This window comes from Gouania willdenowi, unplaced genomic scaffold (genome assembly GCF_900634775.1).
Source record: "Gouania willdenowi unplaced genomic scaffold, fGouWil2.1 scaffold_178_arrow_ctg1, whole genome shotgun sequence".
In the NCBI taxonomy this organism is placed as follows: domain Eukaryota; kingdom Metazoa; phylum Chordata; class Actinopteri; order Blenniiformes; family Gobiesocidae; genus Gouania; species Gouania willdenowi.
Window position 1 is genome coordinate 1,939 of NW_021144928.1, and position 24,652 is coordinate 26,590.

The following is a 24,652-nucleotide window of genomic DNA, read 5'->3' on the forward strand; positions in this document are numbered from 1 at the left end:
AATACCTTTTTAAAAAGATATTATACCTTCTGGCATAAACCCTACGCCCCCAAAATAACTTTCCATATTGTATGCCCGAAGGTATAAAATCGATCTACAAAGTTCAATAAATGTGACGACCAGTAGAGGTCAGTAATGCACCATTTAGCGTCTACACTACCGGAAATAAAAGAAGAAGAAGAAAAAAAAAAGAAAAAAAAAAAGAAGAAGAAGAAGCGCACAATCAATGATGAAAATAAATACAAGTGTGTCATTTCGATGAGCTGCTGAGACACTAACGCCTGTCTATGATTACAGGGAGGATCTTAGTGTTTCATTAAAAGTAACTCAGGTAAGAAAATGTCATATTTCCCAATGGCAACAACGTTTGTACCTTTTAATGCTTCCAAGCTAGCTGGACATTAAATAAGTCCAAGGTTAACCTACATCTACGTCAACACGCCAGAGACTGAACAATGTCCACCCTACTATGAAACATTTAATACACTTTTACAGTGCATAGTTAAAGCATTACTAATGATTAGTATACAATTTGACTCATTAGTAAAGTCAACAGTTATCTAGTTACAGCTAAATGTTAGCTTAGCCTGAATGGAACACACACGGCCATAAGGTAATATAACATGTATTCTGCTGTCAAGGGGATTCGTTATCTTGATTGTTATTGTCACTGTTTGTTGAAGTTTGCAGTTTGGTCTCCGCACTCCAGAATTCTCCCTTCCGCTATCGTGGGTTCGAACCCACGATAGCGGAATAGTTATATATATTCGAATATATATAACACGGCACATAGCACCTTTAAAAATTCCAATACGAAAAAAAAAAAAAAAACATTTTAGAGTATTTCCTGGAGTAGGGTTCGGGCTAATATAAAAAGGGTTAGGGTTAAAAATAAATATAAGCTAAAGTAAACTGGAACTTTAAGTCACGTGGTGCACCTATTACGTCACCTAAACTGGGCAATGAAGGGCTCTCCGTTTGAATAGAATGGCAGTCTATTGATATGTTTCCGTAGCATTAATTAATGTATTTGGGGATCATGAGGCACAGTCTTATATTTATTATGAAAAGTAAAACCGAGTATTTATATATGTAAAAGGATTGCATATTATATTCAGGAATCACAAGTACATTATTGCTGTTGTTAAAGTTATCAAATACCAAACAGTTTTTGCATATTTTGTTTTTGTGGCTTAAAATCCGTTCACACATTCATGGATTTTTTTTTTGTCTGGCTTTTGTTTATCCTTGCTTTGCATTGGTTCAATGGCTCTTTTGATTTTTAAATCCTATACATTTGCCTATTTTTCCTGCTTCAAAACATCAACTTTGACAACATTTCTACGTCTACACAGCACATGACATATGTTTGATAAATTATTAAGTGATTTTAACCAACAACAGCCATAATGGCAAGACTTTCCTGATTGTAAATTAGCTACATTTGTTGTCTGTATTTTTTTTTTTAAAAGGAGTGTTTCCCAGTCCCCATCTTTTAAATGTGATATTAAGCATATTTTTGAATTTGTTTTTAAATTATGTATCTTTATACAGAGGAAAAATCTGTGACATCACTTGAAAAGTTATGATGAAGCACAATGTTTTTGTCAGGATATCATTTGTACTTTAAATTCCCTATCACAATATATTTAAAAAGTATACTGCAAATGTACTGAATGTATTGTATTTCAAAAGCTTCATCATGGTATGAATGATTATCTTTGCAGGACCCTGACAGACTTTGGATGGAGTCAGTACTCGTGTTTCTGTTGATTTGTGCCGTGACAGCGAGGAACCTCCGGGTTCAGAATTTAGCCCAGCCAGTGCGTCCTGGACAGAAAAATGGTCAAATACTTCTGTAACTACGCTGACATCGAGAGCACATGGGACCAAGTTGTCTCTGCGTTCTGGCAGAGATACCCCAACCCATTCAGGTACTGAAATCTATTCAGTCATTGCAGGTAACTATTAACACAGGGATAAGAATGTGCGTTATATTATCATTTACGATGTATCATCAAAAAACATTCCCACCGTAAGAATATGTCATCCCACAATGGAAACGATAAATTCCCATTGATGACGTATGTAAGTGCGCAACGCACTGGATGACGTAGATATGTGTGTGCGGTGTCGGAAGTAGTGAGGGCCACGGGCCATTTGGCCTCAGATTAGCCATGAATGACCCTAAAAATCTTGTTCCACTGGCTAAAATTGCCTCCATGTTTTTTGTCAACAACTCATTATTGAGTTATTACTCATTATTAACATGTTGACAAAGATCAACCTGCCAGCAACGATTATGAACTGGAAACTTTGGGTTATGTATATAACCCCAGTTCTATGAGTAATATGAGTGAGATGTCTCATTATGGGATTGCAACATCTGTCTGCATTCCTCAGAAGCATTTATTTCAATCTGCCAGTCCTGATTGGCCGTGAAGCGCGTCCGTCCACTAGGGGGTCACCCGCCTCCTATAAAAGGAGAACGCGGACAGACGCGCACCATTCAAAATAAGCACCTCTTCTTCTTGTTCGAGCAAGAAGGGTAGTCTGGTGAGACATCTCACACATATTACTCATAGAACTGGGGTTATATACATAACCTAAAGTTCTATTTCATAATATTTCATGACATGTCTCACTATGGAGTATGGAAACTCCTGTAGTGCATACATGTTTATGGAGTGGTACCAGCCTCCAGGGCAAATGTCTGATCACATCAGGACAGTAAATCCGTCCAGCATGTAAAAGTGGACAAACGTGAGGGGTGAGGTCCAATTCTGCACAAATATCCTGAACAGACACTCCCCTGAACAAAGCCCAGGATGTGGCAAGACCCCGAGTCGAGTGTGCATGCAGACCAGTAGGCAGCTGCAGACCCTGACACGAGTAAGCCAAAGCAATAGCTTCCACCACCGAGTGTGACAGGCATTGCTTATTAACAGGCTTCTCCTTGCCGAGATTGGCCCAGGAGATGAACAGCTCATCGTTCCTCCTGAGGCTCCTCGTCATATCCATATAAATGCGGATCTCACAAACTGGACATAACACATTTGGCCGCTGCTCACCCTGTGAAACAGAAAAGGCCAAAAGGTCAATGGGAGAACACGAGCCCACAACCTTCTGCACAAAGGCCAGGTTGGGTCTCAGGATGATCCTAGTATCACCTGGGAAAAGCTGAGTGCACGACGGAAGAACCGAGAGCGCAGCAGTGGGCCGAGCCTTGGCACTGGGGAGGACGAGGCGTGAACAGCCCAAGAATGCATGCGTGAAAGCAAAGGGGACAAAGCTGGAAAACGAGGGAACGTCAGTTTTGTCATCAGAGGAGAAAAAAGCTGTCAGGCAGTTTTTTCTTCCTCCTTGTCTGCGTGCGCTGAGCAGGCTGTGCTGGAGCAGCAGCAGCCGTCAGAGTTGTAGGGATACCGGGCCAGGTAGGCGGCCCTCATCGAGACTGTGGCGAGGCCGGCCGGGGAAGGGAAGGTCTTACCGCTTTAAATTGCGGACCCTGGGGAGCAGCCTGAGAAAAAGCCCTTTGTCGCGCCGGTGGAGATGTGAGCGTGGGTTTCCTGGGGAGACAGAGGTGGAGAGCGTCCATCGTTTCTGTTTTTCTCCTCGCAGCGCCGCTGCATGGAGGACAAAGCAAAGCCGAAATCCCCTGGGGAACAACGGGTGCATCCAGGATGTCGCTCTTTTCTGCGTCAGACAGTTTAGCAAGGTCAAGCCAATGGGCTCGCCCCTGAACAACCATGTTGCTCATCATCTTTCCCATAGCCTGCATGGAGTAGCATTGGGTGACACGTTGGCAACCGTTGATATTTCCCTCCATCATCGTAGGGTCCTGAGACAGTGCGAAACCCTCACATAGTTCAGCCTGATAGGCAATGAGGAGAGAGAGGACGTTCAGCGCCCTGACCGAGAGGGCAGCAGCCGCATACGTCTCTGTGGACAGGTCCGACTAGAGACTGTTTGCTCTGGATGGTAACAAGGGTCTCCGAGGGGACACAGCGGGCTGTTGTGGGAGCAGGTGAGCCGCAACGAGCGGCTCCACTGGCGACATATGAAGCAATTTGAGGCTCTCCATCGCCTCACAGTCGAGGGATGCGGCACCTGACCGGTTTTTTCCGGTGAATGGACGGTCCTTCCACGGACGAGCTACTTCCACGAGCAGCTCAGGAAAGACGGGAAGGATTTGTCACAGCGCACTATGAAAAGGGGAGCTTCTTCCCTTCATAGCAGGACCTGGTGGTTTCAGTCACTACGGTGGGCCACAAATGGCCAGCCGAGCCGCAGCGCATTTACACACTTCCACCTTGTCCAGGCTGGGAGGATAGGAGACGGGCATGGAGCCCTCCAGTTCCTCCACGGAGGCTACAGAGGCCGCATGAAGCCCGCCCCCCGAGCCAAGGTGATGAAAGATTTGTCCTCCTCGTCCACATCCGAGCCGAGAGTGTCAGAGGAGTCTTCATCAAACTCTCCACAGTCAATCATGAGGACATCCTTGTAAAGCGGGGAGGGAGACGCCAGTTCAAGCTGGGAACCCCAGCTGGAACCCTGAGCAGCCGCAGTTTCCATCAGCAGAGGCTCTACTTCACCCGCCTTCATGTTGACACCGTGAGGGGGGAAGGAGTCCTGCTCAGACAGGCGTGCCAGTCTCCTGTGGTGGCTCCGTGCATTAAACACGGCGGCACAGTGCTTACCCGAGTCCGGAGTTTCGACCGTCATGCGGGCATGTTCCAGACCCAGGCAGTTGGGGCAGATCTTGTTCCTGTCCTTAGTGGAGATTTTACCCCCACATGGACTGAGGCGAGCCCCAGAGCATCCCGCTCCCTCAGTGAGAGAGGCCTTAGCTTCCATCACCATGTGCTGCAGTCAAGAGAGCAGGTGGCAAGCTTATTCTACCATGGGGCAGCTAGCACAGACGTCGAGGACAGCGTTGGTTTTCGAGACGGCAGCATTCGCTTTTGTCTGAAGCTCGGATACCGTAGTATCTGGAGCTGGAGCCGGGCTACACACTTTCGTGAATTGTAATTTTAAAAAGTCAGTCGTAATTGTAATTAAATTGTAATTGAGTTTAGATAATTGACTTTGTAATTGTCAATTATAATTTAACGCAAAACTGGGGAATCATGTTACAGTTCTATATGCAGTTCTACACATATGTAATTAACAATGAATAAAATATGTCTCATATCAAGCATTCCCACATTTTACAATCTAGGGGTATACTGACACAAAAAAGGCTCAGATGTCCACACCAAAAATATTAAAACCTATATTTTCATTTATTAGGAAGCCTAACAAGGTAACGAATAGATTGGAAGGAAATTAGATGAGAGATATAATCATGTGCAACCCCCAAAATAAACTTAAATAATGACAGAGAAATATAAGAAAGATTAAAAAAAAAAAATCTAAAAACTTTCAAGATGATTTAAAATATGAACAGAAAAATATACAAAATGACGACGGCAAAACAACTCAAAATAATTCCAACAACACAGTCCACAGAACCAACTTGGGAACTTTAATTCAGTAGTTAAATAGTTCTCAATAATGTCTTGTGTGGTATTTGGAAAACATCCAGTTGTGATCTATAAAACATCCAAACCTGAATGTTGTCTTTTCCACAGGCTACAGTGACTTCTTCAAACATATTTGAAATTATGTCACCTGCCTCTCTGTGTGTGTGTGTTTTTTTTTTTTTCAACTAGTACCCATGTTCTCACAGAGGACGTTGTGTACCGGGAGGTCACCAAAGACCACTGCCTCCTCACCAGACGCCTTCTTATGAAGACTAACCGATTGCCTCGCTGGGCTGAGCACTTTTTCCCAGGCGGGATTTCGCGCTGCGTGTACATTATGGAGGATTCCATCGTGGACCCCGTGAACAGGAGCCTGACCACCTATACCTGGAACCTCAACCACACCATGCTCATGGTGCGGTCTGTCTTACATTAGAGCAATGTGTCTAAAATCAGGTTCACAACTAATGGGCACAGTTTCTAGAGCAGGGATGTCAAACTCATTTTAGTTCAGAGGCCAAATACGCACCAGTTTGATCTAAAGTGGGCCACAGATTTCAGGTTGGGAAAAAAGAGCAATCTTAACATTAACGTGCCCTAGTTTTCACTTCCAGGTATGAACTACATATAAAGTATGTAAGTGACCGGCAATATCCAAGCATTAAGTAAACTTAAATTCACTTACATTTCCTTGATATTATGAATAATTGTTATTTAATTCTGTAGAATGTTTTTTTCATCAATTTGTGATTGGAAAACGACTGCTGTCATGTGATATAGGCATGGGAGATTTGTGAACGTATATCCAAGTGTATTTGGAGGGGCTGAAATTTCTACAACTGAATTATTTTGTAATTTACACAATGATGCATGTTCTTTTCTGTCATTTTTACTTTCTCCTGCGGGCTGCATTAGATGCTCTAAAGCAGTGTTTCTCAAATGGAGGTACGTGATGGCACTACAGGGGGTATTTGAGAGAGAGGGAGTGGAAAGATAACAAATGTCAGTATTGGTCCCACCCCAGGCGTGAGATGACTGTAAATGCTAAAAACTATAGAAATAAATATAGTCAGGAGCCCCTAAATCAGGGTTTTTCAACTTTGTGGTCGGGAGCCTGTGTGAGGTCGCCTGAAATTTCAGAAAAATTAAAATACATTTTTTAATGGTCTTCTTTTTTTTTTACAATGTAAACCAACTTTATTTCTATACTTTCACTTTGTGAAATATAAATCTATTCAAACTAAAATGCAGTAAAAAAAAAAAAAAAAAAAATTATATATATATATATGAGCTCAAACATGGTAAAAAACTAATGAAAAGAAATTTGATCCAAAAAAGGTTGGAAACCACTGCAGTAAATTATGTATCATTCTACTTATTTACAAAATGAGATTCTTTAAAATGTGTGTTATCACTCATTCATTCCATCATTATGCTCTAGAGTTGGTTTTTAAATAGTTTTTTAAGCAAAATGTTGTAGTCGAACAAAGGGGGTACTTGTGCCAAAAAAGTTTGAGAACCACTGCTCTAAAGGGCCAGATTTGGCCCCTGGGCCTTGAGTTTGACACGTATTCTAGAGGGAGATTTTTAAATTTAGCATACAAAGTTTATTATACATCAGTGCTTTAGGGACAATGTTAGTCTGAGGCAAACAAAGTGAAACACCTTCTCTGATCGTTTTCTTTCCTCTCCTTAGTCTGTTGAAGAACGTTGTGTTTTCCGAGATTCCCCAGAGCAGCCAGCTGTCACCCAGCTGAGACGGGAAGCATGGATATCCTCCAGCATATACGGCTTCTCCAGACCTATTCAGGTACACTCATAGACGGATCATCATGACCACGGGGCCTGCAATGGGGTCATCTATCTATCTATAAATGCAAGGAATTTCTGTGTGCGCGTATGTGTGGAGCACATATCTACCTGACGCAGTGTTTGTTCAACCTGATACTTTTTTTTAACAGCTTGCACATAGCCCTAGTGTGTACATCCATTATTTTGGACTTATTTGGTGTTGCAAAACATTTATTTAAATTTTATTTTTAACGCGGGTTAGACCGGACATGAGAGGGGGGAGGGGTGTCCGGATATTCTCTTGCTCTGTCCTGTGTACACATGCCCGCAAAGACCGTGTAAACATGCACATTTCCCCACGAACACAGCATTATAAACACTGATATTTTAACCACGTGTTTATAACCTAATGCTCACTTTGGATGTACTGTACATGACATGTTTGTGAGTAATACATTTTCCCACTAAGTTTTTTTTTTTTTTATTTTTCCTTGCCGAAGGAGGGTCTAGGGACAGGGGATGAAATTTATTAAACATTTACTTAAGTCCAGCGAACATTGGTGCAAACTTTATCAATTTATGATGCGCATGTGCCTTAGAATTAAACCAGATAATCCACACTCGCTATTTTACTTTGTTAAAAAAATCTATTTGGACATTTTTTGGATCAATACAATAATCGCACGGTGAAAAATCACGATATATTGCCGAATCGATTTTCTTTTTACACCCCCCTGTTTTTTTAAAAAAGTGTTTAGAGCAGTGGTTTTCATACTTTTTTGGCTCTAGTACCCCTTCCTCTTACCAGTACCCCCTTTATCTGACTACTACATTTTGCTCAGAATACTATTAAAAAAAAAAAAAAAAAAACAATTATAGAACATAATGATTAAATGCATGAGTGAGAACACACGTTTTATAGAATCTAACTTTGTAAATAAGTAGAATGTAACTGTATGTAAGGCCTACTGAACAGATTTACTTCTACAGTTTTGATCATTTCCCGTCATCTCTCGTCTGCTGTGTGACCAACACTGACCTTTGTGTTTTCAGCTCTTGTTCTAATCAAGATCATTTCATCATTATTATGACTTTCATTTTTAACTAAACATAAACATGATAAAACCCCATATTTTTAATGCTTTTATTTGTTAGTTTCCCACTCTATCTCTCAAGTACCCCCTGTAGTGGCATTGTGTACCCATTTGAAAAACACTGGTTTAGAGTAAATGCTGCAGTTCAAACGCATTCTTAAAATTCTACGTCCTTCCTTTGAAGTGTGGCGTGAGCAGCTTGTCCTCATTTCACCAAATATAGAAGTCCTCATCAGTTTAAATGGAGAAGTGAAACACAACCTAATGGTCTCTCTCTCTCTCTCTCTCTCTCATTCTCAGGAGTTTGGATTGGCTCGTTTCAAGAGCAACCAGGTGAAGGCCATGAAGGGTCTGGAATACGCTCTGTCCAACCTACAGGGTACGTCCGCTTCACATCTCACTGCACGTTGCTTCCTGCAGAGCGACGGGAAACAAAACAGTGTATTTTTATCTGTTGCCATTTTTGGAATGGAGAAAAGTCGAGACAGGAAGTCCTTTTATAAAAAAAAAAAAAAAAAAAAGACCTGTGCATTAGACACAAGGCATCAAGTAAATCCATCATATCATTTTGAATGTGCATCTAAGTTTTTTAGTTTTTAGTTTCCTTTTACTATTTTACAGTTTGAATTTGGCAAACTCTTCTGAAACAGATAAATAATTTATAAACAGGCAGCCACATTCACTTCCCATTTCCACTCCTATCGTACATTGACACTGTAGCTACTCGCGGTCGGCTCTAAAAAGACTTCACGCCTCGTACTGATGTTCACAAAAGTAGAAAATCATTGTGGAACACCGTGAAGACTATAAATCAACTCTGCACAAGAAACGTATCACATTTCAGTCACAAATTACATATTTCAAATGTACAACAAGACATAAACATAGTGAACATAATGTTACCGTGTGCGCCTGGTTGACCAGTCGTAGAATAGGTTCTTTAAGGTGTCATGACTTTTTTCATTATGGGTACTTTCACTCTTTCACATCTGGTCATATCATGTGACCATCAACAGGTAAATAACTCTTTTTACATGTTAAATAAAATATTAAACATTTACATCTTATAGGCTGTGTTACTTAATGCTGTGGACTTTCTTTTATTATTTTAAAACTTAACGAGTTAAACTTAAAGTAGCATAGTCTGACCTCTTGTGGGAACCTTTGAAATAGCACCATGCAGCTACAGATACAGCCGTAAATGGTCCCGTCATTAGATGATTAATCCAGCTGTTGGAGTCTGCTGATGCAGATGTTGTATGTCTCTGTGCTGTTGCTTTTTCTGCTGATGGCGCCGCAGGAATCAGCCTCAGACGGAACGCAGTGGTGAGTATGTTCAGGAGGTTGAGACCTCCACGAGTCCTCCTGAGTAGTCCTGTGACCAACATCAAGCGAGTAGCTAGTGGTTCTAGTTCGTGTTGTTTTCACCAATGTAGAATCTAAAGTTTAGTTTTAGTGGATTAAGATACAGTACATGCTGTGTGTGTTGTAGTTTTTTTTCAGCAACTGATTTTATTTTATGTCAAACGAGCAATCAGAGCGCAAAACATACTTGACGTCAAAATGGGGTCACGATCCAAAAAGGTTGGGAATCACTGCTTTAGCGTGTTTGTTAGCATCGCAGCATGTAGTAGTCGTCCGTTCTCTACCTACAGTCATTCATCTCATTTGTATTTCAGTTATTTTTGGTAACTTCAGCTGCAGAAAAAGCACCATTTTTCCAATGAATCAATAATGAATGTTAGCTTTTAGTAGGTGTTAGCTTCCTCTGACTGTGGCAGTGTGGAACCAAAACAGTTAAATGCAAAGTGTTCACCTTGTGGTTACTTTCATGTTTTCTTGCCCAGGTGTTCGTCCTCTCCCATAGCAACAGCGTCTTTTTGTATTAAACATGTAAAGGACTCGTGACCCTAACAAGTGCGTCAGTGGGAGGGGCTACATAGCAGCTGCCAATGAATAGATTTGGCTGAATGGTTTTGAAACAAAAGGCTATAAAAACGATGTTGGAGGACAATAGGGATCCTTCATGGTTTCATGCTGTAACGTCTCACCCGTTGTGGACGCCAAATTCACTCCCCTCACTTTTCACAGAGGGATTCATTGTTGAAAACGTATCGGTCCAGTTAGAATGATTGAATGGTGATCAAGCTAATCACAGCCAGCCATTTGACAAAGCTGCCGTTCCAAGGAGGTAAACAAATAGTTAACAGTGATGAGTAAAGTGGCAAAAAATGGTTCACAAGTGGCAGAAACGTAGCAAGAAATGAGTGAAAAGTGACTGAAATGGGCCACAAGTAGTCAAGATTGGCAAAACATTGATTTAAAAAAAGAGGAAACGGGTGGTATGTAATAGCAATAGGTAGCTTAAATGAGCAAAATGTGGCAAACATAATTGAAAAAAGACGTAAAATGTAGCGTATTTGGATTAATAGTGGCAAAAAATGGTTAAAGACTCGACAAAAATTGGATAAGTGTCATAAAGAACTTACATAAATCAGGAAAAAGGGATATTTATTGGCAAAAGGAAGCTAAAATCTGAAAAAACAAAATAAAAAAGTGCTAAATTTTTGGGAAAATAAAAAGTTAAAAGGGGGTGAAAAGTTTCCCCTTTTAAGGATTTTTTGGGGGAATAATAATAGAGTATCACTGACTTAATAACAGCTTTATCATGGTTTTGGTGAATGAATTTAATAAACATAATTGGGAGTCGATGGTTGCCCGACCCTTGGAACACCCTCACTTTTAAATGGGCCGCTCCACCCTGGTTTCCCTGCTGTAACGTACTAACGTGGTGCTGCTCTCTCACAGGTGACGCGCCCCAGCAGCTGCTCAGAGACACGGTGAAGGATGCGTCAGATAAAGCTAAAGAAGCAGCCAAAAGCCTGGCATCAGCTGCTGCTGTTCCACAGAAGCCTCAGCAGTACGTGTGACACAGACTCACCTCTGGAAGATGTTCTTTGCTCCGTTTCATCATCTCCGTCAGTCCTTCCTCGTTTGAAACTCACTGCTCTCAGCTTTAGCCATGGTTGTTTTTAATGCTGTGTCCAGGCCTCTTTTTTTTAATCTGCTGAAGACTCTTGCATAACGTTCTTTGTTGTTATGATGCATTTTTTTAGTTTATCACTAAATCAATCTTGTCAAGACATAGTCATAGATTCATACGAGAAATTGGTCGGTTTAACTTTAACGTTTCTAGTTTGACTGGAGTATGAATGAGTGTCAGAGCTTTACTTTTTGTCCTCTATGGAGAGGGTTTTGTGTCTTTATTATATCATTTAAAAAACAGTTAAATATATTAGTAATTTAAAAAGATAACTTCACAATCAAAAAACCTTCATCAGTCAAAGAACAGAGTTCAAATGCAAATAATTATTTGAGACAAAAAAAATTGCATTTGAACGCTTTTTTTTTCTTTGATTAAAAATGTTTGTTTTTTTTTTTATTTATTGAAGTGGTTTTTGTCATTAATTAACAAATAAATCTACCTCCATACACCTCGACCTTTCTTTCATGTTGTTATTAATCAAAACTGTTCTTTGAAGTCGTCTTTTAATTTTTGGGTCATGTTACGAGTCGGGCATTTGTGTCTTTATCATTCAATCCCCAAAAAATATTGCTTCAATCAAAACTCAGATTAGAAAAAATAATTCAATAAAGAAAAAAAGTGTTTGAATGCAAACAAATATTTGAAACCCAGAAAGTGTTTTTTAAAATTGAAAAATAAAGACACGACTTTGCTGTTCAATGTTTGTATGAGAAATTTACCAATACTGATGCTCACATGAGAAGAAAACATAGATGTATGCACTGTTAGGGCTGTACTCATATAATGCCAAAGTGTGACTTCATCTAAGAGCCTGCGTACTGAGAGTTTAGTTCTGTAACACACATTTACTCTTTATGTGATAAAGGTTGTATCTGCATGACTGTCTAAGAAATAATACGTTTCCTCTGCCTGTTAATGTGAAAATGATATATTTATAAATGCATTCCTTTGAAAGGAGCCCTGTACTCTACTTTTAACACCCCTGTGTCTCCTTTTCTGTTCATTGTTACATTTAAAAAAAATAATACAAATTTGACCTTTAACATTGTTGAGACTGCAACACACAACGTCATGTTGTTGTAATTTGACACCAGCCTCGTTCGTCAGCATCAGGCATGTTTGAGTCTTTGAAGGACAATATGACGGAACATTTCATCTCTTTTTGATTTGATTGATTTTTTTTTTTTGTGAGACTTGAATTATTGCTGGATAATGAAGATATGTATATATTTATGGTAATGCAATATGTTCAGATGAAGTGTTTTTAATATTGCACTTATGTGAGATGTGATCAGATTAGAGGCTTTAAGATGTTTTTCCAAAAATATTTTTAGCCTCGTTTTGTAGTGCGATGTTTTTATTTGTCAAACTGAGCTGAATAAAGAAACTATTCATTGAATTATTACTTCTGTTTGTCGGCCAAACTCTGATATTTGAAAATGAGTTTATTCTTGTTAAACTCATTAATATTAAACACATTCACTGGGATGGAGGTTGTCACGCATCGTATTTGGCCCCTATTTTAATTCGGGCCAAATACAGAACAATCTTTTTGTAATTATTAGGGTAATTGGTAACACTTTATTTGAAGTTTTATACATAAGGCTGACATTACACTGTCATTATTATGAAATGACACCTGTCATTAGCATGACTCGGCTGTCAATAAGTGTTGTCCATTACCCTAACCAAAAAATGCCAACATAGCTCCAAAGGCCAAAGGTTTCATAATTTAAAACGCTACTTAATGACACCTTATTTATGCAAATGACAGGTGCCATGTCATAATAATGACAGCGTAATATCAGCATTATGTATAAAACCTCAAATAGAGTGTGACTGGAGAATCTTGTGGGATTATTTGTGAGAAATTGCTGTATTTTGGAAAAATGTAGAGTTTTTGCCCAATTTGCGATTAAAAATGAGCTCAGTTGTGTGATAAAGGTACGGGAAAATGACATTCTTTTGATGTTGTGTATTTGGAGAAACTCATATTCAAAACCAGAGGTGAAAGTAATGGATTACACGTACTCACGTTACTGTAATTGAGTTGCTTTTATGGGTACTTGTACTTTTTTGAGTAGATTTTTAAATCAGTCATTTGACTTGAAGTACGTTTTAAAAGTTAAGTAATTTGTTACATTTCTACAAACCATTACTGAGTCAATTATTATTTATTGTTTTAAAATGATCAAAGGACATTGTTAAACTACAAAAAAATGAAATGACCAGACATCACATCATTGACGACCAACCAGATTAAACGCTATGTACGGCGCAAAAACAGCATTGAATGCAAGTTATTTTCATAGATGTATTTATACTTAGAGCCTGAGAATTTTCTTTAAATTATTTTATTTAAAAAATAATTGTACATTTTGACAAAACTTTTATTTTATACAGATGCCTTTGTGGAAAATAAATTAAGTTAAAATTGTGTAATTTTTTTTTCTACATGAGATGTTTACTGTATGGGTTGAAAGTAACTAGTAACTTTTCCTTTGAGTACTATTTAATTGAGCTACTTTTTACTTGTACTTGAGTATTATATGTATGACTTACTTGTACTTATACTTGAGTACAATTTCAATCAAGTAACAATACTTCTACCTGAGTCGGACATATCAGTACTCTTTACACGTGTTGAGAACTGAACCAACTCATCATTTACACGATTGATTATTGTTTTGTTTTTTACATTCTCCTGCTGGCCACACTGGATGCTCTTAAAAGGCCAGATTTGGCCCCCGGGCCTTGTGTTTGACACATGTGGTGTGCAGAGTTATGAGACAGTAACAGCTTTATAAAAAAATTTAATTATATTACAATGAGCGAATACACAATACCTTCAAGTGTTTGCTAAAACGTAGCCAGCACCAGGTACTCGTGTACACACACACACACACACACACAGAATGCGTATTACACATCCACTAAAAAAAGGAACATATTCACAGGTCTCTGGCACAGAACTCTCCCTCCTCTCCTCTGATACCCAGCGAGTTCACCCTCTCCAGCCTTTCTAAGGGGATGTAGGGGGGTGGGGATGCAAAATAAGGTAGAAAAGACAGGAAGTGCAGAAAGCTGACCTAGATCCTAACAGCTAGTTGAAGCTATTTGATTGGATTACACAATGGAACATCTAACGTTCATAGAGGAATTAAAAGTGACTAAATATTTGGCAGGAATATAATATTTTGTGGAAGTTGCTGTTTGTTAGTTAGTTCGGCTTGTGGGAATTAACACAGTTTGTGTCCTTTCTGCGAAGATCAACTCATTTGTGTTTGCGCTGATGTTTATGTATATATATATATATGTGTGTAAATGCTACCTAAACATTTCCAGTGCAGTTTCTTTAAAACTCAAAGTCTTCTTCAACTGGTACAATCTCTCTGTAGGGAAATAACGTTTTCCAAGGCACATCATTAGAATAATTGACATAAACACTATCCATCTCTATCTAACAAAGTGTTAACACATCCATCAGCTGCTCACCGATCACTCATTCCGACCTTGTTTCCGTGCTATGTTTATTTTTCAATGACGGCCACTGAAAAAAAATGATAATCTCATATCCGGCCCCCGAGCTTAATCTCGTGTGGATTTTTCTTCTAACAGGGAGGTTCTGTGCAAGAGAATCATTTGTTGCCATTTATGTGGTTTTTTTTTTTTTTCTCTTTCTCAGTTGTTCATCCGTCAAAACAACCTGGAAAAAAAGGACATTTTTGCTACACAGAATCATGTACAAATCCTTTGACATGAATGTAAACTCTTTGATGACAAAAAGGAAATTAAAAAAAAACAACCTAATCTCTGGTTTATTTTTGCCCTCCTGCAGTGTACGGTGAGAGTGCAGTTTGGAGGTTCAAATAAAATGGTTGAGAGAACAAAAAAAAAATTGGTCACCAAAAAAAAAAAATAAAAAATGCACCACAGAATGAAAAGCAAAACCACCTGCTTGTCATTAAAGCCCCCCCGCCCTGCCTTCTAAAGCACACGATGGTAATATTGCTGTGTGTCAAAAGATCAATGGGTAACACTATTGTAGGGACGGACCACCGGGAGCTCGGAGGATAACACCTTAAGCTGCCTTTGATTGGATTATTCTTTATCGCTCCTCTCCCAGTGACCCCCCACTGAACAAACACACATAGATGACATTGAAGGAGTTACTAAAATAAAAGCAACAGAAAGTTTTTTTTGTTGTGTTTGAACCCCGTTGGTGACCATTCCGGGGGTGACTGGAAGCTGCCATGGGAGTTTATCAGTGTTGGGTTTTCTGTTTCAAGAGATGGCACTGGTCAATGGAGGGGTGTAGGGAGGGGGCAGTGCCTAGGGAGGGTACAACAGCGGCTTCAGTAGAGACCCAAGTTTTGTTTCTTTCCTGTATATACGAGGAGGTCTTCACATGCCCCTTGTTCGTGGAAGTGCTTTGCACTCGGTGGAGGGTGGAGATCAAAGCTTGCAGCGCTGCCAGAGTAAGGGATGGGGACGGGGGGGGGGGTGAGCGAGAGTGTGACCTGAGTAGGGGATGAGGGTGAGGTGGTGGGTGAGGAAAGAGGTCAAAGGCTCACCAAGGCACAGAATGACAGCAGGAGAGCGAGAGAGGCCAGTGTATGAGCTCCCCTGCCTCCACTCTCCTCCTGTCTGTCTGTCTCTCATATATATAGATTTATATTTATATATAGATATAGATATACTCACTCTTTTTTGTCTTTTCATTACAAGAGAACATTTAGGAAAATATAATACAAAAAATTTAATACGAGAAATATAGACTACACTGGCTGCTATCACTTTAAGTGACACGTAGCTTCTTTTTTTTTTTTTTTTCTTTTTTTTGTCTACCTTTGAATCTTTTGTTGTCTTTAATTTTTTTTAGTCAGACCAGACACGGTGGACCAGCCCCTTTTTTTTTTTTTAAAGTGCCAAGCTCTACAGACAGCCAGAGACTGGGGGCTAAGAACTATTTCAATAGGTCAGAGAGCGACAGCAGCGCCTCCTCCGTCAATAGTGACTATTGTGCATCAGTTACAGATGAGGAAGAAAGGAACCTTGGTCTTTAGCAGTGTCGAATATAACTTTCCAGACAAAAGTAACAGATAAAGGAGTTAAAAAAATAGAAAAGATGGTTAATCTGGTTAGAGGAAAGTGAAATGAATGCGATACGTTAGCTAGGTTAGCGGAAACAAGTGCGTCTAACACAGAACTAATCCACCTAACTGGCTTTCTGTCTCTGTCCTTCAGATCTAAGCTACAGCTTTGACTTGTTAATTCACCGTCAAATGTGAAAAAAAGCATCAGAGCTGCTGTGGAAAAGCAAACGACGGCACAGAAGTCTGTGGTTTTCAGCTTTTGTCCCCCCTTTTTTAATTCAAACATGTCACGTCTCATCGTTCACGTGAATCTAATCGAACGCTCAGAAGAAGAAGAAGCAACGACTTCTTGTGTTTTATTGCTACATCGATCAGCTACTGAGAACGGTTTCCATCTGGACTTTGAGCGTTCGTTTCATAACGCAGTCGTCCATCCGCACCATAGGCTGCTATAGTGTAGTGGTCAGTAGTGTGGAGTAGTGGTTCTGAACAGTGATCTGGGTTTGGCAACAGCAGCTCTGGAGCTTTTCACACCATTGGGAAGAGAATTTAGAATGGATTCACGTAGCTTTGTGTTTACCCTACTCTGCTTTGTCCAAAGTGGAATAAATGGAATAAATCTGGTAACATTAAAGCTCATCGAACAAATCATGACTATGATAAACATCAAAGAATAGGTAAAGTAAGAGCTATAGTGGTGTAAACATACGCAGAGGCAGAAAAGAGGGAACTCTGTCAAATAGTAAATATTCTGTTAATTCAACTAAAAGAGTTGGATTTAAAAAGTTTGTTTAACCTCAAACTTCATTTCAGGTCATTTATGAAAGCAGTACAGTAGTCTTATGTCAAGGTTTTCTACCGTAGCCCACAGAGGACAAAAACAGGCCCGAGCTCTAAATCTGTGCTATCTGCTCTCTGTGGTTTTCTGGTGTAAAGAGAAGACTGTGTGACGTAGGATGTAAGAGCTTTATCATGTATCTCAGCTCAGTGCTAGTGCCATGTTGACGCTTATTTGATCCCTCAAACTTCCTGATTAACAAGTCAAAGCTGTCCCGCTCGCCAGATTAGTCAGTTCCACAAAAAAAGGAAAAAAAACTGCTATCTACGCCTGTTAAAACACTCGGGGCGAGCCACGAAGGCCGTGGGAGGGCAGGGAGTATGAGGAGAGCCGGGTCAGGTTGTTGGGAAGGCTCGAGTGCCTTTTCAGCCTTTGTGCTTCCTGAAGAGTTCTAGGATCAAACAGGGAGATATATTTGGAGGGTGGTTTCACTGCCGTCGTGGACTTTTCTGATGCAGGTATCGGACGGCGTTGGCGAGTCAGAGAAGGTTTGAGTTGAGTGAGGAAGCCGGCTGTGTGAGATGGACCGCCGCGTTGTTTCTAACAGTGGTGCGGCTGCAGTCTGTGGGAATGTGTGTAGCTGGTGTCGCTGGAGCTGCTCTGAAGGCTGTAGTGATCCTCCTCTTCCTCTTCCTCTTCCTCCTCGCCGTCGCTGATGCTGTCTATGCTGTCCGCCTCACCAGGGGTGAACTCCATGCCCTCAATGTCCACCTCTGCACCCAGGAAGAAAAGAAAATTTACATCGTTATTTGGGGCGGCGGTTAAAAAACACAGCGACAGAAAAGGAACTGTTTCTTTTCACCAAACTGTGGGGATGTTTATTGGGTGGCCTGCTGTGCTTTGCAGATTAAAAGTGGATTTAGACAGCCGTTAACTCCAAGCAAACAGCCACATCTTTGTGCTTTTGTGGCTAATCCTCGTCCATTGATAAACAACTGCATGTGTGTTTACCTCATCCAGGATTAGGGCCTCAATAGCCAATGCATTTCAGGGAAGTCGGACACTGTGTATCAGCAGATTCCCCACGAAGAGTGAGTTACACTGCCAACCAGCACATGGTCCCAGCACATGGAAGGACTAAAAGTGCTGCTTGGTGGTCTGGACAGCACAGCAGTCCCTCCTTCATAGGGGTGTGCATTGCCAGGAATCGGATGATCCCATAAGATTTACGAATTGCATGTCACGATGCAATATATCCCAATACTAAACAAGTACAAAATGGTATGAAATACAATTCCTTTTTTTTTTTTTTTTTTTAAACTTGGGAGAACAAGTAAATAGTAACTTAATGTAATGTAATTCAGGTACCAATATAAAAAACAAGTGGTGTGTTTATCTGTCAAATTACATTTTTCAAACTTTTGCTTCAACAACAGATTCTGATTCTGTTAAGTTCTTAAATTTTTTAAAAAAAATATTTTTAACCACTATATCTATAAAAGTGCTCAGTGAGTTTTTATGTAAATGAAGTGCGATCAACTTCCAAGCTAAAGTACATGAAGGGGTGAGGTAGTTTAACAAGGTCTGATGTGGTTCACTGACACCTAGTGACCAGGCGTTTACATGCTATGCATATGTTAGCACAATTAAATGGTTTTTTGTTAAAAAAAACATGATTAAAAAAAATCAATTTTTACATTTTTTGGATCAATACGATAATCGTGTGGTGAAATATCGCAATATATCGCTGAATCAATTTTTTTCTCTTACACCCTTACTCCTTAACATACGCAAACCCTTCGTGCACATCTAGCTCTATGTTTAACCGCCCAACATGTCATACACATGCTAACATTAACGCTGTGTCGCATATTACACACTAGACACTCAATGAGTACATACTGTCTACTATATATGATTAGTATGATTAGGACGATAGCCATTACCACTGAAGTATACTTCCAAGTTTCCCAAGATGCATTTCAAACCTACAACGATAAAAACCTGAAGCTCACTGAGGCTAAATATCTCTGTTGAATCGCAACCTTTGAAAGTTCTGAACATTTTAAGCGAGAAAGTGACCAAATAGAATATCAACATGTGGTCATTTGATCCATTGTGCTCCTGACAAAACGTCTGGTTAACTTCAAAACAAGAGCGTTAAAAACTAATAGAAGACAAGAAAACATGCTTTTGTTTTGATGAGGGGATATTTGCCTTTTAGATTGAAGCTGGTCCGAGGACGATTTTATGTTCTGCACACAATGCATCATGGGGCAGTTGAGTATGACTAGTGTGCCCACCATGCATACTTAAAAAAATGTCCCGATACATCCTGATATTTCTCGCGTACTCAATCTTTCCATACTAGCTAATGTGAACGCACTACATACTCATTTTTCCGTCAGAATTAGTACGAGTAGTGGAGTAAGTGTGCGATTTGAACACAGTCTAATTGCTGTGAATTTAGGACCTAAACCTCCAAAGTTTGTCTGACTCAACATACAGTAGTGCACGTGTAAATGCAGTTTGTTATATGAGAGAGTCCAATGTGGGTCATTTTAGATTTACATCTAATGCAGACATGATTTACATTTGATTTACATTTGTGTCGAGAAGTCCTGACCTCTAGAATGCCACAACCTGCTCACATGAAACGAGGTTGGTCACACGCAATAAATAATTCCAGATATTGGCAGTGATCTGCATCAGTGATCCTGATCATGGTAACATGATCATTCACATTTGAAAGGCTTCAAAGAAATTTCTATCCAGATTAATGACGTAGGTACAAATGTATGGAAAGCCCAATTTAAAAAAAAACTGCTATGAACAATGTACAATTCACTTCCAATCAGGATGAAACTGTGTGGGGCAGAACTGAGCCACATTTCATGAAGTTTGGTCAATCATGAGCCGAGATGATGAAAATAAGGATTATTCCATTTTTGATACTGATCCAGAATCAGTGTATCGCCTTGTATCCCCACCAAAATGTTCTGGAATCACAATCTGTGAAGTACTGTTAAAGTAATTCTGCTAACTGATCTTCCAAAGATTGATTTTCAAACCAAACAAGGCAACAGTAGCAATAATGTTCTTTTCAAAGCTGGCACACCTTGCTCTGAGTCGGTGGAGATGGTGGAGCCCATGCTGTCTGTGCGGATGCGCTCCACAGATCCAGACACGGAGAGCTGCTCCAGGCGGCGTTTGAGGTAGCGGTGCTCTCTTTGAAGCTGCTCCTTCACATTTAAAGCCTTCCTGTCCTGCTCTTCCAGCTTCTACAAACACAAAGTTAAGTCCAGTTAGATTCATAGACAACAGAAGAGATCTGCTGTGATGTCATCCTCTTCCCTAGTTATTAGAGCTGGGCGATATGGTCCAAAATTCACATTTTGATATTTTTTCTCAAAATGGCGATATACGATACGATATAAATCTTGATAATTTTAATTCAAATAAAGTCTTTACAGAAAAATTCAGGGTTAAATTTGCTAATGCAAAATGCCACACAGGCTAAAATAACATTACGGTGCTTTGAAGTTGGTTAAAAAAAGAAAGAAAAGCAAACAGAGAAATAGAATGGGACAACAGAAATACATGAACAAAAATACACAAAAGGAGAAAAAATACAGAAAGGGACAACAAAAATCCAAGAACAACATACATACCAAAAACTACACCAAACGACACAGAAAGACATCCAAAATGAACTAAAAATACACAAAAGAGAAACAAAAGTACATAGGGCAACAAATTACACAAAAAGAGTTTTATTTATTTGTTTATTTATTAAAAAACAGTTGCACAATATGTGCTACTTTTGGCTTTTTCCCCTGTAAGGGACAGCATGTATGAGTGAGGTCTGGGTTAGGACGCACTCAGAAATCCATTTACTGTGATTTTCAAGTTCTGAGAAGTAGTGAAAGCAGTGATTAATAAAATGAGTAATTTAACTAAAAAATATGTATATACTGTATATCAACACTGGCAATATTGTAATTTTCTATATCGCAAAATAGAAAACTCGATGTATCTTAAATCTCGATATATCGCCCAGCCCTACTAGTTAGTTGCCGAGTGCACACCTCCACAGCAGACTAAGAAGTTTCCCATATTGGTGTTGCTCAGCTTTGTCCATTTGCAGTTTTACAGCTGATGTGAAAGCCCAGGAAATAGATATTTGTTTCAAAATAAAAGCCAATAGAGCAACAAGGAAAATTCCCACATTCCAGAATAAATCAAAGGATTAATAATTGCAAAGTGACCTCAGATAATTCTGCATCTATTCAAGTGAATGCACATAACTGATTACACCTGCTATCAATACGGGAGATAGAAAATGGCCTTTTTTTGGCAGGTAGTAATCACCTCGCACTGTGTTCGCTGTGTGAATCAGTCACTGCTTGTACGATAAAGCACTGTTGGTTCCCCCTCTGTTATAGTTATTTATTTATGACCATTATTCACACAGATGGAGCCAATTTTGATAAGGGCTTCCAGTATCCAGTAGACGTGACAGTTTAAATATTGACTTGTTCAATTAGGTTTTACATCATTTTCTTCAAACAATGAGAGAATGTAAATAGGAGGTGCACACAACAACGCAGGGATCACCACTGTCCACTGACAGTCGCACTGTGTAAAATCTATCAATAAATAATAGAGCAAATCAGTGAGAGCTCAGTGATGATGATGATGATGATGCGTTGTGATGGACATGGACGGGATGATTGATCTTTACGTTACTCTAAAACATCCACTCCTATAGGCGTTACAGCGTGTGTGTCTGTGCACAGGAGACGTTCAAGCCCAGTGTTGACAGAGGGTGGTCTTTGTTTCCACAACGTTCAACACAAGTTCACTCTATTTGTGAAGGAAAGCGCAGAGACACAAGACAAACAATAAATAAATAAATAAATAAATAAAGACGTCATGAAACAGCTGTGTGGTGCACACAAACATTCGTTTTTAGCAAACCAAGTGTCGTGAGCACAGTTAGCATTCTGCTAATATAAGTAATCACACATCCAAAAACCTGGGTTGTGATTTATTGTATTTTAAGGTTGCTTTAAGGGTTGGGGTCAATTACATCGTAATCACGTAATTGATCATTCATTACAATTATGGCTTAATTATAATTGCACTTTAAAAAATCTGTTGCTGTCGTACTCAGAATTAAAGTAATTGAGTTTAGATAATTGACTTTTTAATTGTAATTGCCAAGAAAATTCTCTAAAGTCTGTCAGGGAACCATGTTACAGTTCTATGCACATTTCTGTAACTAACAATGAATAAAATATGTCTCATATCAAGCCTTCCCACATTTTACAATCTAGGGGTATACTGACACAAAAAAGGCTCAGATGTCCACACCAAAAATATTAAAACCTATATTTTCATTGATTAGGAAGCCTAACAAGGTAACCAATAGATAGGAAAGAAATTAGATGTTAGATATTTGTTTTTAGTGTATTTTACAGCTGATTTAGGACCCGTTATTATAAGAGATGCTAACAGAAAGCTAACACGGGGTGAACTTTTATGAGGTTATTTTTTTCAGGCTCAGTAATTGTGATTAATTGTCATTGAACTTTAATAATTGAGAACATAATTGTAATCGAATTTGTGAGGAAAAAAAAATATTGTAATGTAATTGTAATTACAAAAAATGCCGGTTACTGTAATAGTAATTTCATTGTAATTGGACATGGGTAATTGAAAACGTAATTGTAAGTGAAAAATGTAATTGATCCCAACCTGCTTGCTTTCCCATTTAACTAACACACAATTCACATCACAATCCAGTCGTGTCTTGTTTGTTGGTCAGATTCTTCTTCTATCTTTAGTTTTTATATAATACAGTAATAATAATACTAATAATAATAATACAACAACACCATAAAATCTGTTTGAAATCCATTTACCGGTACTTCAACCAAAGTTAAATAAAATTACGATACATAATGCCATTTCTGTTAGATTATAGATTATAATCTGAAACCATTGGATTAACACAACTGTTCTTAAATGTTCTTTCTATCACTTGCACCAAAACGTCATAAGCAGTTTTATAATCATGTATATTTTCCTGTAGCTATCATTCATTATGCATGAATAAATAAAATTGTATTTAATAATAATCACAATAATGGGACCCTTGCAACTTATAATGGAAGAGGGTACAAGTTGAAAGAATATCAGACATCTTTGAACGAGAAAGCACGAGTGTTTCAGGTCTCAGCAAGAAAGTGAGAATAAACGCTGATTCGTGCCGAAGCTTGACTCAGTGTAATGATGGATGGTGTTGTTAGTTGATTGGAAGCATTTGTCAGATGGAAACCCAAGTATGATGAGAGAAGGTGCCGCACAGTGACGAGAATAAACAGGAAATGAAGGGTTGACGTTTGTGAATTCTGAATTTTCACAGTTATTGATGGCTTATCTTCTGCAGGAACAGTGCAAGCTAAAATATTTTCTGCATGTGCTGATGTTCAAAGTGTTTGGTGTCATTCGATGCCTTGGAAGTGAAACAGTTTCATGAACCACTAAGGAGGAGTAAGCCCTGAACAAACCAAACAGGAGCTTGTCTTTGTGAACAAATCCTTAGATCAGATAACAGATCACCTGAGTTTTCTACGTTGTTGACTCGTTTTTTTCTTCTCATACTTTTAATCTTGGAACTATTTTTGTCTGGAAGGCCTAGCGCTTGATTTAATTCATAGAAAACAATGAAACACTTGTTCCAGATTTAATGAATTGCATTGCGTCCACTGCAATCATTTATTTGCATTTCCTCCTCCCATTTTTTTGCACCCCTAATGACATCTTCCTATTTTACATATTCATCAGAGGAAAACGTGTTAAACAGAATGTGGGCACATTGTGGCACGCTGAAAGGTTTGTACCCCTTATTAGTGCGTGGAGTGACATTTGCACACGTTTTAATACCTCTGAACCTCTAGTGAATCTGCCCCGAGTGTGCTGGGGGGTCATAGTACTGCATGTTTGGTCTCCCTTATTGAGCACACCTAATTTCTTATATACGAGGGGTGTCAAACTCATTTTAGTTCAGGGGCCAAGTATGGAGCGGTTTATCTTTAGTGGGCCACAGATTTTAGACAGAAAAAAAGAGCAGTTTGCACTAATATTGTGAAGTTTCATTGTGAATTTGTGTATTATTTTGGGAGATATCTATAGCTGAGATATCTACGAGTCCATATGTCCGTGTGAATGTCCGCATGTTTATGCCTCCGTCCATCCACTCTTTTCATTTTATCCATGTCTTTTAAGGCTCTTATTAAATAAATAGGTTCGGCTCT

General features: G+C 39.2%; 2 protein-coding genes across 3 annotated transcripts in view; one reads left to right on the forward strand and one right to left on the reverse strand.

Annotated features, from left to right (window-relative positions):
* Positions 1-290: 290 nt before the first annotated feature.
* LOC114458762 (PRELI domain-containing protein 1, mitochondrial-like) lies at positions 291-11,477 on the forward strand. Of its 2 annotated transcripts, XM_028441153.1 has the most exons (6): positions 291-331; positions 1,728-1,934; positions 5,715-5,940; positions 7,222-7,335; positions 8,711-8,789; positions 11,219-11,477. In XM_028441153.1, the coding sequence occupies exons 2-6, from the start codon at positions 1,843-1,845 to the stop codon at positions 11,338-11,340; spliced, it is 633 nt and encodes a 210-aa protein (XP_028296954.1). In that variant the 5' UTR covers positions 291-331; positions 1,728-1,842; the 3' UTR covers positions 11,341-11,477. The 2 variants fall into 2 exon arrangements, with proteins under 2 accessions (XP_028296954.1, XP_028296953.1); XM_028441152.1 differs by lacking the exon at positions 11,219-11,477 and having other exon boundaries at positions 8,711-9,323.
* A 4,791-nt stretch (positions 11,478-16,268) lies between these two features.
* Positions 16,269-24,652, reverse strand: part of LOC114458763 (max dimerization protein 4-like) — a 32,424-nt gene continuing 24,040 nt past the window's right edge. The window contains exons 5-6 of the mRNA XM_028441154.1: positions 20,449-20,611; positions 16,269-18,103 (exon numbers count right to left, since the gene is read on the reverse strand). Of these exons, the coding sequence (XP_028296955.1) occupies positions 17,931-18,103; positions 20,449-20,611 (336 nt within the window). The 3' untranslated portion in view covers positions 16,269-17,930. The remainder of the gene's footprint in view (positions 18,104-20,448; positions 20,612-24,652) is intronic.

Excerpts from the sequence above, each read along its gene's own strand:
- LOC114458762 (XM_028441152.1), top strand. The coding sequence starts at position 1,843 with ATGGTCAAATACTTCTGTAACTACGCTGACATCGAGAGCACATGGGAC. Across the intron at positions 5,941-7,221 it reads TCAACCACACCATGCTCATG|TCTGTTGAAGAACGTTGTGT; the intron begins GTGCGGTCTGTC and ends TCCTCTCCTTAG. Across the intron at positions 7,336-8,710 it reads GCTTCTCCAGACCTATTCAG|GAGTTTGGATTGGCTCGTTT; the intron begins GTACACTCATAG and ends TCTCATTCTCAG.